General features: G+C 41.7%; 1 protein-coding gene across 1 annotated transcript; it reads left to right on the top strand.

Annotated features, from left to right (window-relative positions):
• Positions 1 to 241: 241 nt before the first annotated feature.
• Positions 242 to 1723, top strand: LOC308244780 (gap junction alpha-3 protein-like; the record flags this gene model as incomplete). Its single annotated transcript, XM_080661054.1, is given in 5 exon segments — positions 242 to 1044; positions 1046 to 1070; positions 1072 to 1126; positions 1129 to 1278; positions 1281 to 1723. Coding segments are annotated over 5 exon segments (1422 nt in total). The 3' UTR covers positions 1670 to 1723.
• Between the last annotated feature and the right edge of the window lie 16686 nt (positions 1724 to 18409).

The raw sequence follows: 18409 nt of genomic DNA, 5'->3' as shown, positions 1-18409 counted from the left end.
GCACATAGGTTCACGTGCATGTACACGTGCACGCAAACTTATTCACACACATGAACATACAGGGCTGTGGAGAGCTCTGCAGCACATCCCACATTGGGAAATGTTAGCACAGCCATCCAATGACAGATATTCCATCCCCCAGGGACAATGACACCTGCCCCTTTGGCATTTGGACTACAGCTCACCTGTCCTACCCGATTATTAACAAGCATGTTCCCTTACAGGCTGGCAGTCTGAAGCAATGGGTGACTGGAGCTTCCTGGGTAGACTATTGGAGAATGCACAGGAGCACTCCACAGTTATAGGCAAGGTCTGGCTGACGGTCCTGTTCATCTTCCGAATCCTGGTGCTAGGAGCTGCTGTGGAGGAGGTGTGGGGAGATGAGCAGTCAGACTTCACTTGCAACACCCAGCAGCCGGGCTGTGAGAACGTGTGTTACGACAAAGCCTTCCCCATCTCCCACACCCGCTTCTGGGTGCTGCAGATCATCTTCGTGTCCACACCCACCCTCATCTACCTGGGGCACGTGCTGCACATCATGCGCATGGAAGAGAAGAAGAAAGGCAGGGAGGAAGAGAAGTTGAAGGGGGGCAACCTACACCTCACACCCGATGGGCAGTGTGGGCCCAGCAACCACAGCCAGAAGGACAAACTCATTCTGCGGGATGACCGGGGCAAGGTCCGAATTGCAGGGGCCCTCCTCCGGACCTACATATTCAACATCATCTTTAAAACGCTGTTTGAAGTGGGATTCATTGTTGGACAGTACTATCTGTATGGCTTTGAGCTGAAGCCACTCTACCACTGTGACCGGTGGCCCTGCCCCAACATCGTGGACTGCTTCATCTCCAGGCCCACAGAGAAGACCGTCTTCATCATCTTCATGCTGGTCGTCGCCTGCCTGTCCCTCTTACTCAACGTGCTAGAGATATACCACCTGGGCTGGAAGAAGCTTAAACAGGGCATGACCAACCACTATGGCCCAGACACTGCTGAATCCAGGGTGGGTGCCATAATATCTGGGGATGTGCTCCCACTCCCCTCCCAGTAGGCCACAGACACTGGTACTGTGGGGTGCCCTTCTACTACACGCACTCTGTCTCTTCCCTGGGATGGGCAACAATCATTATTATTCCAGGGCCCCTCCACCAGCAACAGACTTCAACATGGCAGCTCTTTCCCAGACACAAGGGAAGGGCCACCCTGACAAATTCTACAATAGTAACCACCACCTGATAATGACAGAGCAGAATTGGGCCAACCAGGAGCCTGGGCAGCAGATTCTGTGAGGAAGGTCTCCCCACCTGTGTCCACATCTTCCTCCTTTACCCCTCCAGGCAGCCCCCTGCAAACCCCTCAGGAGGGCAGGGAAGGCAGCAAAGAATCTGTCATGTTGGAGAATGGGGACAGAAGCATCCTGGGAGAGAGCGGATTGGAAGTGACTCCTGATGAGCGGCAGCAGGCAGTGACCCCAGCTGTGGAGATGCACATGCCACCTTTGCTCTCCACAGACCCCAGACGGTCAAGCAAGGCCAGTAAGGCCAGCAACAGTCAGGCCAGACCCAATGACTTAGCCATCTTGGTGGTCTCCCCAGATAGCTTTATAATGACCACTTTTCTAGCATCAAAACCAAAGTGCACTTCAATTGAGCAGCTAGAGAGCCTATAGTGACAGAGAGCACAGGAGCTGGGGGAGAAGACCACCCGAGAGGTCAGGTTTCTGTGTCAGTGCTTGCTGTCCTTAACGCTGGAGGTGGAGTGGGGAGGGTGACAATGCTTTCTACGGGGGATGGGGGCAAAGTGGCTGATGCCCTTTAAAGATATTCATGGTACCCAAGAGCCCTGAGCCAGAAGAACTTCTCAGGTGTTTCTGTCTCTGTGGCGGACTGTTCTGCGATGATAAAGAGGCAGGTGTCCGCAGTCACTTCAGTTTGGGGCCGTGGGGTTTTCTGTCCTGAGCTCTCCGGAGCCTCTGGGCAGCCCAGAAGGCCTCAGCTGCACTTAGCCCTATCTCTGTTTGATACTTTTAACTCAGAGTTGAAGTTCATTTCAGGTATTTGCCAAACTGCACTAAAAGGTGACTAAGAGCAAGCCTATGTAGTGTCCTTTGAGATTCTGAAATTGCATGTGAAGCCCAAGATATCCAAGTGCAGGCTTCATGACAAGTAACAACGAACAGTTCCCCCAGAGGCAGAGATTTGTGGGTGATGGCACAGAGGTGGCTGGGAAGAAAGCAGGTGGAATACAGCCACACTTGAGATTACTTTTAACAACTGAGGAAACGGAAACAGTAATGTGGCAGGCACTCCTTTGTGTGGTTGTTTTTTTATTTTTTATTTTTTGTTGTTGTTATTTTCTGCTTTGAATTGTACGGATAGGTCTATTAATCCCACTTTCTCTTTTTCTAAAAAATGTAAGAAATGTATTACTATTACATGGATACTGACCAAAATAGTGATTATTTGTCCCTTTTCCCACCAGTAAAGATTTGAAATTTCTTTTAAAATAAACGCTTTGACTTCATGAGTCAGTTCATTACTATGAGAAGGTACAAAATGAAATAAAAGCGGGGAAAAACTTAAGTGCCTTTAAATACTTGAAGTTCTAAAATGGGAGGTTAAAAGTAACTGCTGCTGCCAGGAAAATTATTTATACAGGTGAATGAATAAACTACACCTTTTTAACAGTGCAAATGAACTTCCTGTTTCCTAACCATTCTTTGTGGGCAGCCCAGTAGCTTTCTAAAGGGTAAATAAAAGTCTGTGCATTCACTCCCTGTGTAAGTGCACGTGTCATTTTGTGCGAGGGCCTGATTTGTCATCCACACGGGTGGCTGCTGTGACAGGGAAGGCTATTTGTGAGGGTGAGTGTGGCTAAAAGATGACAGAATTTCCTGTCCTGCACACACGCTGTTCTGTCTCAGCCAGTGCCTGAACCGAAGAGCAGTGGTGGTGCTGAGTGTGGTCCTCATCACACTTGTCACCTCCAACAGCCACCGCTTGTAGTTCTTATGCAGCAGAACACCGTCCACTGTCAATATGACCTGTTTCTTTTTATGAATCCCTTTACTTTTCTGACGATTCTTTTTGACCCTCTAAAAGTCTGTTTGAAGAGACTGTGATTCCTGTCTTCAGATTAATTCAAGCAACTGGTTCATTAGTGCATTCAGCTGGCTGTGGTATGCGCTGGACCACCTCCCCAGCTTGAACAATGCTCACTTCCCATACATGGCCTGTAGCCTTTCTCAAATGGTGCATCTCAGAACTCTTGAGGAAAGTGTGCCATTTGTGTGGTATGAGTTACGCCCTTAATCAGGGTATCACCCTTTTCATATCAAAAGGGTACACCATAACATCCTCAGCAATAATATAAATTTCCATTATAAGGAATTTTAAATACAGTACATTTGACAAAATTGATTTATAATCAAGCATTTCTCTTTTCATGAATTCTGGAGTCTGAGAAGCAATTTTAACATTACAGAAAGCATTAATAAATGAATTCTTTAACTACAAAAGCAAGATCACTATATTGTTGGCTGCAAGACTGTATTTTCTATTACTGCCTTTATTAGACAGAGGCATGGCTAGCTGGGATAAGACCTAAAACAGCTGACAAGAATACTAACAATTTGGAACTTATCCATTTGCCAAATCCAGCAAAAGCTGATAAGAATTCTGTCCTATTCATTTGCATTGAAGACTTCACGCAATTTAAGTCTATTTTTAAATGCCCTTTCAAAATTGTCTTGGGAAGCATTCCCAAATGAAAAACTACTTGGAGTTTAAACTGCTTTTCTGGGCTTGCACTTGTGCAAACAGAAATAGTGGCTCCAGAGTTTTTATGTTAAATGTGGAAACCAAGCTCCACTCAGACAGCTGGGCAGTTGTATTTGAGAAAATATGAGGTTGACTGGTATAAGACCAAAAGCCAAGAATATGCCAAGTTCTGATGCCAGCCCAGCCTCTAACTTGCCATGTCAGCTCTAGAATGAGTCACTTATGGAGAGAAGGAGAGGAAGGGTGAGAAGAGTTGGTGTTACTGCCTAGAAGTAAGATAGAAGACTGCTCCTCATATCCCCTCTGTGACTGAAATAGGCTGGGATCAAATCTACCTGGATCATAGTTTGGCACATAGTAGGCACCTCATAATGACCCAATGAGTGAGTGAATGAATGAATGAATGAATGAAGCTTGAATGGATTCAGCTTGGCCATCTAAACTTCACTTCACATAGATTGAAGCATCAATGTATATGATATCAGAGAAGGGTGTCCCCTTGCCAGGCTGGCTAATTCTGTCTGTAAAATCAACTTTATTGAGATATAATTTGTGTTTGCCACATGGATATGCCAAAAGTGTATCACCACATTCAAGAACATTTCCATCACCCCAAAAGGCCCCTTGTGCTTCTTCTAATCAATTCTCCTTCACCACCAACTTCATGCAATTACTAATCTGCTATCTGACATTATTGATTAGTCTTTTCTAGAATTTCATGTAAATGGAAGCATACAATAAGAACTCTTCTCTATTTGTTCTTTTCACTTAACATGTCTTCAATGTTCTTATTCATGGTTGTGGGTTTTAGTAGTGTTTCTTTTATTGCTGAAAATACCATTATTTGTCCCTTCACCTGTTGATGAACTTTTAGGTGGTGTATTAGGGTTCTCCACAGGAGATGGAAATATATATACATACAGTTGGTCCATGAACAACACAAGTTTGAACAGTGCAGGTCCACTTATATGTGGATTTTTTGCAATAAATACTGAAAATGTATTTTCTCTTCCTTATTATTTTTAAATAACTTTTTCTCTAGCTGACTTTATTGTAAGAATACAATATATAATACATATAACTTACAGGATATGTGTGAATTGACTGTTTATATTATCAATAAGACTTCTGGTCAACAGTAGATTATTTGTAGTTAAGTTTGGGGGGAGTAAAAGTTATACAAGGATTTTCAACTGCACAGGGGATAGATACCACTAACTCCCATGTTGTTCAAGAGTGAACTGTTTGAGGAGATTGAATATGGCTGCCAACGGGAAGGCAGGCTTCAAGATAGTGTGTGAGAGAATGAAAGGAGAGTGTGTGGATGTACAGGGACTGTCTATCTGTGAGTGATGGACAGCTATATTCTAAGGGACTGTTTGGGACTGCCAGACTGAGCTCCCCTGACTGGGCATCCTCCACTGCTGCTGAAATCTCTCCTGGAGTAACCGGCTCTGCCGCAGAGACCGCACCATCTTGAAGGGGAGAGTGGTTGTGATCGGAAGCCTAGCCTTACCTTCAAACAGGAAGAATCGAATACCTGCCAGGACCCTACAACCACAATACCCAGAGACCAGCTGCGAACTAACAAACACCGGGTCTCAAGCAGCATGAATATGCAGACATGGACAAGCTCTGCACCTTCTCACGGAAAGGTCAGATTTCACCCAGAGAAAGGTGAGGTCTGTGATCCAGGCTGAAGGGAGGAACACGTGCAGTGGGATCTAGAGGTTCAGAGGAAGTCTGTGCCCCACAAAATCCACGGACGATGGGGCCAGCATAGTCTGCAAATGTGGAAGGGGGTCCACAGGGCTGCTGACAGAAGGGAACTCTAGAAATCAACCCATAGCTGGGCTGGGCACAAAAATGCAGCCTGAATTTTTACCAGTAAACTGACTGCGCTGTGCCGGGGGAAAAGACATGCACAGAGATGTGAGCAGAGTCGCACACAGTGCTGGGGCGAAAAAGTCACGAGTTTGTGTACTTACTCTGGCTCTTTTTTCTCTTTAAATCCTTGCTTTTGATTACTAAGCCCAGTACATAGGATCACCCAATTAAAAACACTCTCAGAGACTGCAGGGGAAAGTTATTTTTGTGGATCCTGGGGATCAGAGCAGGGAGAAACGATCAGAAAACCAGCTCTGGGGCACTCCATTCCCCCAAACCAGTATTAAGTGCAGCAGGGAAAACAAATTCTAAATACTGGGTAGAGAGGACTTATAGCCCCGGATGTCAGTACAGAAACACTGCCACCCAGGGGTTGAATCACAAACTGACTCTTGTGTAAATACAACCACAGGCAGGCTGAGTAACAAAGAAATACTGCCTGCTTGAAAACAAGATTGTGGCTTACGACACAGAGGAGCTGTGGAATGCAGGGAACTTCAATACTGTACTGACTACCTGACAGGAAACAGGCATGCCAAACAGAACAGTAGAGGAAGTAAATGACCTTCACTACAGCACATTTTTATTTTTTACTTAAGAAACTATTTTTTTTCTTTTTTTCTCACTTGATTTTACCTTTTTGTTTATTATTATTATTATTTTTAATCAGTATTATTACTACTATTATTTTACCTGTTTTAAGTTTCATTTTATTTTCTCTTTATTTTATTTTATTTCATTCTGGGATTAGTGTTCTACATTCTATTTTCATTTTTCCTTTAGCATCATTTTACTCTATCTCAACTTTACCTTTATGCCAACACACTCTTCCTCACTTTTCCCCTTTTGTTGTCCTGTTTCACTTACCCTATTCCTGCTTTAGATTTTCCCTATTCCTTCTTTTTACCCTCTGTTAAAAATTCATCATACTGCCCTAACCGGTTTGGCTCAGTGGATAGAGCGTCGGCCTGCGGACTGAAGGGTCCCAAGTTCGATTCCGGTCAAGGGCATGTACCTTGGTTGCGGGCACATCCCCAGTGGGGGGTGTGCAGGAGGCAGCTGATTGATGTTTCTCTCTCATCGATGTTTCTAATTCTCCTTCTCCCTTCCTCTCTGTAAAAAATCAATAAAATATGTTTTAAAAAAAAATTCATCATACTGATATATCTAATTTCCGATCCACTGCTCCAAGTCCATACACACTTCTCTCTTCTCTTTCTTCACTATCCAAATTGTTTTCTCTCTCCCCCCCTTTTTTTTGTTTTGTTTGTTTTTTATTTATTTATGTTTTTTGTTTCATTGTGTTTTGTTTTGCCCTTCTTTCTCTCTGCCCTATTGTTGTTGTTAGTTTGATTAGATTGGTTTTTTTGTTTGTTTGTGTGATTGTTTCTCTTTTTTTTTTTTTTTTTTTGCTTCTGTTTTTCCTCTCCTCGCTTGTTATTAGTTGTTGTTTGTAGCTTGCATTCAGATCTGGGTGTTAGTTGTTTGCATTTTTTTGGATTAGTTGTTGTTCTATTGGAGTTTTCTCCCCATATAAATAGTTTTTCCCCCTTATGTTTTATTCTCTTTCTTTTCTCTCTTACTTTTTTCCTTTTCTCAATATCATTTTTGCACTTTTTAAAATATTTTTATTGATTTCAGAGAGGAAGTGAGTGGGAGAGAGAGATAGAAACATCAATGATGAGAGAGAATCATTGATTGGTTGCCTCCTGCATGCCCCCTACTGGGGATTGATCCCGTAACCTAGGCATGTGCCCTTGACTGGAATCGAACTCAAGACCCTTCAGTCTGCAGGCCGATCCTCTATCCCCTGAGCCAAACCAACTAGGGCTTACACTTTTTTTTTAATCCCCTAATTCTTTTTTCTCTGGTGGTCACCTTTATTTGGAGTTATTAGTATCATGAATACATTTGTGTTCAGTGCCTTGTGTGTTGTGCATTGTTGTGTTGTATTTTGTGCCTTTAAGTCAATACAGGAGAGAGAGAGCTACATAACCAGACACCCGGAGAGGAGAGATCAAGGGGAGACAAAGAAACAGCCTGCATATGAAAGAAAAAAAGGCATCACCAGAAAAGGAAGTAAACGAAATTGAGATAGCAATATGTCAGAGAAAGAAATCAGAGAAATGGTCATAAGGTCGCTGAAAAGGTTGGAAGACAAATTCAACAATATGTGTAAGAACCAAAAGGAAATGAAGAAGAACCAAGAAGAAATGAAAAATGACATCACTGCAATAAAGAACTCAAAAGAAAGCATCAACAGTAGACTAGAAGAAGCGGAGGACCATATCAGTGAGCTAGAAGACAAGGTAGAAAAAAATACCCAAGCAGAGCAGCATCTAGAAAAAAAAGCTTAAAAAACAAGAGGAGAGCCTAAGGGAACTTTGGGACAAGATGAAACAAAACAGCATCTGCATAATAGGGGTGCCAGAAGGAGAGGAAACTGAACAAGGAATAGAAAACCTGTTTGAAGAAATACTGACAGAAAACTTCCCAGATATAGGGAAGAAAAAACTCACACAAGTCCAAGAAGCTCACAGAGTACCAAACAAAATGAACTTCAAAAGACCGATGCCAAGGCATATTATAATTAAGTTGGCAAACACCAGTGACAAAGTAAGAATCTTAAAAGCGTCCAGGGAGAGACAGAAAGTTACCTACAAAGGATCCCCCATCTGACTAGCGACTGATTTCTCAATAGAAACACATTGGGCCAGAAGGGAATGGAATGAAATATACAAAGTCATACAAAGGAAAGGTCTGAATCCAAGAATACTGTACCCAACAAGGCTATCAATCAAAATTGAGGATGAAATCAGGAGCTACAGAGACAAAAAAGGACTAAGGGAGTTTATCACCACCAAACCAGCAATGCAAGATATGCTAAAGGGTCTGCTGTAAAAAAAAGAAATAGGAAGCAAAGAAGGAACACATAAAAAATAAAAAATAAAAATGGTGACAAACAAGTACCTATCAATAATAACTTTAAATGTAAATGTATTAAATGCCCCAATCAAAAGACATAGGGAAGCTGAGCAGATAAAAAAAACATGAACCATATATCTGCTGTCTACAGGAAATCCACCTCAGAAAAAAAGGACTCACACAGACTGATGGTGAAGGGATGGAAAAAGGTTTTTCAGGTGAATGGAAATGAAAAAAAGCTGGGGTAGCAATATTTATATCTGACAAATTAGATCTCAAAGTGAAGGACATAACAAGAGACAAGGACGGCCACTTCATAATACCAAAGGGAGCAATCTAACAAGAAGAAATAACTCTGGTAAACATATGCACACCCAATACAGGAGCACCTAAATACATAAAAAAAACTTCTGGAGAATATCAAGGGAGAGATTGACAGCAATACAGTCATAGTATGGAACTTTAATGCCCCACTAACACCATGGACAAATCCTATAAACAAAAAATCAGCAAAGAAATATCAATCCTAAATGACACACTAGATCAGATGGAATTAATTGACATCTACAGAACATTTCACCCCAAAGCCACAAAATATACATTCTTCTCAAGTGCACATGGGTCATTTTGAAAGATAGACCATATGTTGGGACACAGGCAAAGTTTCTTCAAATTCAAGAAGATAGAAATCATATAAAGCATCTTCTCAGATCTCAATGGCATAAAACTAGAAATCAACTACAATAAAAACAATAAACAAAATAAAACACCTGGAGGCTAAATAGCATGCTATTAAACAATGACTGGGTTACCAGAGAGATCAAAGAAGAAATAAAAAACATCATTGCAACAAATGACAAGGAAAACACAACAATCCAAAATCTATGGACACAGTGGAAGCAGTCTTGAGAGGGAAGTTCATTGCTCTACAGGCCTACTTAAAAAATAAGAAACAATGGTAATAAATTATCTAATCCTACAACTCAAAGAGTTAGAAAGAGAGCAACAAGAAGAGCCCAGTGTAAGCAGAACAAAGGAAATAATGAAGATCAGAGCAGAGATAAATGACATAGAGACCAAAAAAACAATACAAAAGATCAACAAAACCAAGAGCTGTTTTTTTGTTTTGTTTTGTTTTGTTTTTGTGTGTGTGTGTTTTTATTAAGGTATTAAATGTGTACATATCTTACCATTGCCCCCCCTCACCCCACTCCCATACATGCCCTCACCCCCCAATGTTTTGCATCCATTGGTTACTCTTATATGCATGCATATAAGTCCTTCAGTTGATCTCTTATTTCCCCCACCTCTCCCTAACCTTACCGCTGTAATTTGACAGTCTGTTTGATGCTTTACTGCCTCTGTATCTATCTTTTTGTTCATCAGTTTATAATGTTTTTCATTATCCACAAATGAGTGAGATCATGTGGTATTTTTCTTTCATTGACTGGCTTATTTCACTTAGCATAATGTTCTCTAATTCCATCCAGGTGCCTACAAATGGTAGTAATTCCTTCTTTGTTATGGCAGCATAGTATTCCATTGTGTAGATGTACCATAGTTTTCTGATCCAGTCATCTGCTGACGGGCACCTAGGCTGTTTCCAAATCTTAGCTATTGTAAATTGTGCTGCTATGAACATAGGGGTGCATATATCCTTTCCAAGAGCTGGTTTTTGAAAGGATAAACAAGATTGATAAACCTCTAGCCAGGCTTACCAAGAAGCAAAGAGAGAGGACCCAAATAAACAAAATCAGAATTGAAAGAGGTGAAGTAACAATCGATCCCACAGAAATACAAAAGATTATAAAAAAATATTATGAACAACTCTATTCCAACAAAATGGACAAGCTAGATGGAATTGACATATTCCTAGGAAAATACAAGCTCTCAAAACTCAACCAAGAAGAATCAAAAAACCTGAATAGGCCGATAACTACTGAAGAAATTGAAACAGCGATCAAAAATCTTTCAGCAAACAAAAGCCCTGGTCCAGATGGCTTTACAGGGAAGTTCTACCAAGCATTCAAAGAAGAACTAAAATCTATCCTCCTCAGACTATTCCCAAAAATTCAAGAGGAAGGCACACTTTCAAGCTCTTTCTATGAAGCCAGAATTATCCTAATCCCAAAACCAGATGAAGACACCACAAAAAAAGAGAACTACAGGCCAATATTCTAGATGAACATAGATGTTAAAATCCCCAACAAAATTCTAGCAAATCGGATTCAGCAATACATTAGAAAGATCATACATCATAACCAAGTGGCATTTATTCCGGGGATGCAAGGATGGTACAATATCCGAAAATCAATAAATGTGATGCATCACATAAACAAACTGAGAGACAAAAATCACATAATCATATCAATTGATGCAGAAAAAACCATTTGACAAAATCCAACACCCTTTCTTGATAAAAACTCTCAGGAAAGTGGGAATATAGGGATCATACTTCAACATAATAAAAGCCCTATAGGACAAACCTACAGCCAACATCATACTCAATGGGCAAAAACTGAAACCATTTCCCCTAAGAACAGGAACAAGACAAGGATGCCCATTTTCACCACTCCTGTTTGACATAGTACTAGAAGTACTAGCCATAGCGATCAGACAAGAAAAAGAAATAAAAGGCATCCAAATTGGAAAAGAAGAAGTAAAACTGTCCTTATTTGCAGATGACATGATACTATACATAGAAAACCCCAAAGACTCCATCAAAAAACTACTAGACCTAATAAATGAATTTTGCAATGTAGCAGGATACAAAATTAACACCCAGAAATCTATGGCCTTTTTATACACCCATAATGAACTCACAGAAAGAGAAATGAAAAAAAAATTCCATTTACCATTGCACGAAAAAAATTAAGATACTTAGGAATAAACTTAACTAAGGATGTAAAACACCTGTACTCGGAAAACTACAGGACATTCAAAAAAGAGATAGAGGAAGACATAAACAGATGGAAGAACATACCATGTTCATGGATTGGTAGAATCAACATCATTAAAATGTCCATACTACCTAAAGCAATCTATAGATTCAATGCAATACCTATTAAAATACCAATGGCACATTTCAAAGATCTAGAACAAACTCTACAAAAATTCATCTGGAATAAAAAAAAAGATCCTGAATAGCCTCAACTATCCTGAGAAAGAAGAACACAGTTGGAGGGATCACAATACCACACATCAAGCTATATTACCAAGCCACAGTTCTCAAAACTGCCTGGTACCGGCACAAGAACAGACCTATAGACCAATGAAACAGAATAGAGAACCCAGAAATTGACCCAAGCCATTATACTCAATTAATATTTGACAAAGGAGGCAAGAGCATACAATGGAATCAAAACAGTCTCTTTAATAAATGGTGCTGGGAAATTTGTTCAGATACATGCAAAAAAAAAAAATGAAACTAGATCACCAATTTACACCATACACAAAAACAAACTCAAAATGGCTAAAGGACTTGAATGTAAGATGGGAAATAATAAAAATCCTACAAGGCTCCATAGGCAGCAAAATTGCAGACATATGTCGTAGCAATATCTTTACAGACACAGATCCTATAGCAAGAGAAACTAAGGAGAAAATAAACAAATGGGACTACATCAAAATAAAAAGCTTCTGCACAGCAAAAGAACCCATCAACAAAACAACAAGAAAGCCCACTGCATGGGAGAACATATTTGCCAATGTTATCACCAATAAGGGTTTAATCTCCAACATTTACAGGTAACTCAGACAACTTAACAAAAGGAAGATAAACAATCCAATCAAAAAATGGGCATAGGATCTAAATAGACACTTTTCAAAAGAGGACATTCAGAAAGCCAAGAGACATGAAAACATGCTCAAAGTCACCAATCATTTGAGAAATGCAAATCAAAACAACAATGAGGTACCACCTCACACCTGTCAGAATGGCTATCATTAACAAATCAACAAATGACAAGTGCTGGCAAGGATGCAGAGAAAAAGGAACCCTTCTTCACTGATGGTGGGAATATAGACTGGTGCAGCCATTGTGGAAAACAGTATGGCATTTCCTCAAAAATTTAAAAATGGAACTGCCATTTGACCCAGCAATACCACTTCTAGGAATATATCCTAAGAAAACAGAAACACCATTCAGAAAGGATATATGCACCGTATGTTCATAGCAGCACAATTCAACACAGCTAAGATTTGGAAACAGCCTAAATGCCCATCAGCAGATGAGTGGATTAGAAAACTATGGCACATCTACACAATGGAATACTACGCTGCTATAAAAAGAAGGAATTCTTACCATTTGCAGCAGCATGGATGGAACTGGAGAGCATTATGCTAAGTGAAATAAGCCAGTCAGTGAAAGAAAAATACCACATGATCTCATTCATTTATGGATAATAAAGAACATTATAACCTGATGAACAAAAAGATAGATACAGAGGCAGAGAAGCATTGAACAGACTGTCAAATTACAGCGGGAAGGCTGAGAGGTGGGGGAGGTTAAGAGATCAACCTAAGGACTTGTATGCATGCATATAAGCATAACCAATGGATGCAAGGCACTGCGGGGGGAGGTGAGGGCATGTGCCGGGGCAGGGGGGCAGTAGGAGAGGCCGGGGGAAGGTCAATGGGGGGAAAAAGGAGACATATGTACTACTATTTGTAATACTTTAAACAATAAAAAAACATACAAAATGTATTAAACTATATTTTAAAAAAAGAGTGAACTGTTATTTATGTATATTTATGAAAAATAAGGAATTTCCTCATATGAGAGAGGCCAACAAGTCCCAAGATCTGCAGGCAGGAGAACCAGTGGTGTAAGTTCCAATTCAAAGGCCAGTAGGTTTGAAACCCAGGTAGACCAGTTGTATTAGTTTGAGTCTTAAGGCAAGGGAAAAAACAATGTCCCATTTCAAAAGTCATTAGGCAGGAGAATTTTCTCTTACAGGAGAGTCAGCTATTTTGTTCTCTTCAGGACTTCAACTGATTGAGCCCCACACACATTAGGGAGGAAAATCTGCTTGACTCAGTCTACCAATTCAAATGTTAATCTCATTCAGACATACCTAGAACCATGTAAGATCAGATATCTGGGCACCCCATGGCCCAGTCAATTTAACACATGAAATAAACCAACCCAAATTGTGTCCAGGGTATGGACATTTGTGTACAAGTTTTTATGGAGACATATTTCCAGTTCTAAGAATGCAATGACTGAGCTTTACAGTGAGTGCCTCTTTAACTTGCTAAAGGAGCTGTAAAGTGTTTGCCAAAGTGGTAAATAATAGATTGGGAAACACCACGAATAAAAGAGTTTAGGTAGAGCTGCCTAATTCTTTCCAGATACATAGAACAGAATATGTACTTCTTTTTATTGATTCCAGAAAGGAAGGGAGAAGGAGAGAGAGAGATAGAAACATCAATGATGAGAGAGAATCATTGATCAGCTGCCTCCTGCATGCTCCACACGGGGAATCAAGCCCACAACCTGGAAATCAAACCATGACTTCCTGGTTCATAGGTCAATGCTCAACCACTGAGCCATACTGGCTGGACAGAAGAGAAATACTTATATTGAAAATAGAGGAATCATGAAATATACACAAAAATATCTGAGTTTTTTACATGCTGTTTTTATATGATTACTTACATGATTCTATCTTTTGGCCATTAATTCAGTGGAAAAGAAAAGTCCAGAGTTACCTTTCAGGAGCCTGGGTGTGCCAGGTATTTATGCCATAGCAATGCTGCCTAACAAACAGTGGTGTACAACAATAAATATTTGCTTTTTTTATAAGACTACAGGGTCCATCTTATCTGGGATGGACTGTTCGTGTCCCTTGGGATTGTGGTCACCTGTTGGCCAGTTGGCCAGGCAGCCTATTTATTCTTCTTTTTTTAAATCCTCACCTGAGGATATGTTTTTCATTAATTCTAAAGAGAGAGGAGAGAGAGAAACATTGATCAGCTTCCTCACGCACACGCCATCTGAGATCAAACCTAGGTCTCCAGTGCAGAGGATAATGCTCTAACCACTGAGCACACCAACCAGGGATCCAGGCAGCCTTTTTATCCTGACCAAGTTCACACAGAAGTTTAACAAGTTGCTGACATATCACTGGCAGAGACTTGTGCAGCTCTGCTCTATTCCATGTGCTCCATCTCCCAGCAGACTGACCAAGCCATGCTCTTGACGCCTTGGGAGGGGAGGAGAAGTGGGAATGGAGACACACCAGCCCTTTTCCAAGTTTCTGCTTGTTTCACATGTGCTAACTTCCCATGGCCAAAGCAAGTCACACATGCCACCAAAATAAGAATCAAGGGGTAGGGAACTAGCATCATTTCTTCAGTGAGAACTGCAGACTCACATGGTAATGAACACAGCTGCAGGCAAGGGTCATTAATGAAATCAACCTACCACACTGGATATAATACATTTACTATAATATCAAAACATCAAAAGTCTTTCAAGAAAACAAAGTCATCAAGAGGCCAGTTGCTAGGATACAGAAGGTGGGCCTTCTCCCTCAGTGTCTCTGTCAGTGCAGCTGGTTATCCCAAGAACTAGATCAGCAGTTCTAGAAATTTAACCTGCACTAGAGTTGCTGAAGGTGCTGCTTTTCTTTCAATTTGTTTTGTTCAATATTTTAAGCACTTGGAAGAGTATATGTCAGATATGTCTATCCAATGTAAAGAATAATAAAAGCTGAAAACTCAAGTATCCCCCATCTGGATTAAAAAATAAATATTACTGTCCTAACCAGTTTGGCTCAGTGGATAGAGCGTCAGCCTGGAGGCTGAGGGGCCCTGGGTTTGATTCCCATTCAGGGCACATACCCAGGTTGCGGGCTCTATCCCCAGTAGGGGGCATGCAGGAGATAGCCAATCAATGATTCTCTCTCATCATTGATGTTTCTATCTCTCTCCTCCTCTCCCTTCCTCTCTGAAATCAATAAAAATATATTTAATAAATAAATAAATAAATAAATAAATAAATAAATAAATAAATAAATAAATAAATAAATATTACTAATACCTACAAATCTCCCATTTGCCTCTTTGTCATCACAGCACACTTCCTCCACATCAGAGGTAACTTCTATCCTAAAATTTCATGTCAATAATGCTCTTGTGGGTTTTTTATGGTTTATATATGCATGTATTCCTAAATAGTAAATATTGTTTAGTTTTCTTTTTACAGTTGACCCTTTACCAACACAGGGGTTGCAACCCCCCACCCTGTACAGTAAAAAATCCACATGTAACTTTTGATTACCCAAAACCTAACTACTGATAGCCTATTGTTGACCAAAAGCCTTATTGATAACGTATACAGTTAATTAACACTTATTTTATACTACAGACCCGGTGCACGAAATTCGTGCACAGGGGGAGGAGGGGTGTCCCTCAGCCCAGCCTGCACCCTCTCCAATCTGGGACCCAGGACTGCTGGCTCCCAACCGCTCGCCTGCCTGCCTGCCTGATTGTCCCTAACCACTTCTGCCTGCCAGCCTGATCACCCCCTAACCACTCCCCTGCCAGCCTGATCGATGCCTAACTGCTCCCCTGCCTGCCCGATTGCCCCTAACTGTCCTGCCCTGCAGGCCTGGTCACCCCCAACTGCCCTCCCCTGCTGGCCCAGTCACCCCTAACTGCCCTCCCTTGCCAGCCTGGTCTCCCCTAACTGCCCTCCCCTGTCAGCCCGATTGCCCCTAACTGCCCTCCTCTGCTGGCCTGGTCACCCCTAACTGCCCTCCCTTGCCAGCCTGGTCTCCCCTAACTGCCCTCCCCTGCCAGCCTGGTCGCCCCTAACTGTCCTGCCCTGCAAGCCTGGTCGCCCCCAACTGCCCTCTCCTGCAGGCCTGGTAGCCCGCAATTGCCCTCCTCTGCAGGCCTGGTAGCCCGCAATTGCCCTCCTCTGCAGGCCTGGTCCCCCCCAACTGCCCTCCCCTGCAGGCCTGGGTTCCCCCCCAACTGCCCTCCCTTGCAGGCCTGGTCCCTCCTAACTGCCCTCCCCTGCTGGCCATCTTGTGGTGGTCATCTTGTGTCCACATGGGGGCAGTCATCTTTGACTACATGGGGGCAGCCATCTTGTGTGTTGGAGTGATGGTCAATTTGCATATTACCTTTTTATTATATAGGCTGTTACATGCATAATTTGTTGTATTTTTATAATAAAGTATCTAGAGAAAAGAAAATGGTAAGAAAATCATAAAGAAGAGAAATACATTTACAAATGCTGTATGTATTTATTGAAAAAATTGTATGTATAAGTGGACCCATGAAGTTCAAACACATGTTGTTCAAGAGCTAACTGTATTTTGGGCCTATGTATATAGAATCAGTGCATATTCAATCATGCACTGCTTACCGATGGGATATATTCTGAGAAACGTGTCAGTAGGCAATCTTGTCATTGTGCGAACACACAGAGGGCACTTACACAAACCTAGACAGTATAGCTTACTACACACCTAGGCTATCTGGTCTAGCCAATTTCTCCTGGGCTACAACCTGTATAGCACATTACTATATAAAAAAAAACACAAGATTAAATCAAGGACAAGATAAAATGCAATCAAGAGACATGGTAAACATAAGATGTATGAAGCTGCTCCTGGTATAACATAGCTACTGTTTTACAGCAAACTTTTTTTAAATATATTTTATTGATTTGTTTACAGAGAGAAAGGGAAAAGGATAGAGAGTTAGAAACATTGATGAGAGTGAAACATCCATCAGCTGCCTCCTGCACACCCCCTACTGGGGATGTGCCCACAACCAAGGTACATGCTCTTGACCGGAATTGAACCTGAGACCCTTCAGTCCACAGGCCAACGCTCTATCCACTGAGCCAAACTGGTTAGGGCAGCAAACTTTTTTTATATGTAGAAAGAACATACTCTAAACTAAAAATAAAAAGTATAGTATAGTACAGTGGTCGGCAAACTCATTAGTCAACAGAGCCAAATATCAACAGTACAATGATTGAAATTTCTTTTGAGAGCCAAATTTTTTAAACTTAAACTTCTTCTAATGCCACTTCTTCAAAATAGACTCGCCCAGGCCATGGTATTTTGTGGAAGAGCCACACTCAAGGGGCCAAAGAGCCACATGTGGCTCACAAGCTGCAGTTTGCTGACCACTGGTATAGTAAATACATAAACCAGTAACATGTCTTTTTATTATTATCATACTAGAGGCCCAATGCACGAAATTTGTGCAAGAGTAGGCCTTCCTTCCTCTAGCTGCTGGCACCAGCTTCCCTCTGGCACCCGGGACCCAGGCTTCCCTCCAGTACCCAGGACCCAGGCTTCCCTCACAGCCCCAGCTTTGTCCGGAAGGTTATCCAGAAGGATGTCTGGGCTAATTAGCATATTATGCTTTTATTGTTATAGAAAGTACTAGAGGCCCAGAGCATGGATTTGTGCACAGGTAGGGTCCGGCCGGCCTGGCCCCAATTGGGGAGGATCGGGGCTGAGCCTGTCAGGAGGAGGAGACAGCAGAAGGTTGGCCAGCCGGCCTGCCCCTATCGGGGCCCAATCAGGGCCGGACTGGCTGGGGAGAGGGGCCGAGGGTGATTGGCTGGTGGCCAACCTCCTGCAGCCCCTCTCCCCACCCAGCCCCACCTCCTATTGGGGTGGAGGTGGTGATCAGGGGCAGCTGATTTCTCAACAGAAACGTTGCAGGCCAGAAGGGAGTGGCAAGAAATATTCAAAGAGATGAAAAGCAAAGACCTACAACCAAGATTACTCTACTCAGAAAAGCTATCATTTAACATTGAAAGTCAGATAAAGAGCTTCACAGAC

This window comes from Plecotus auritus (assembly GCF_963455305.1).
Source record: "Plecotus auritus genome assembly, chromosome: 3".
NCBI lineage: Eukaryota > Metazoa > Chordata > Mammalia > Chiroptera > Vespertilionidae > Plecotus > Plecotus auritus.
The sequence above is the reverse complement of the archived record's forward strand: the minus strand, read 5'-3'. Positions and strand labels throughout refer to the sequence as shown.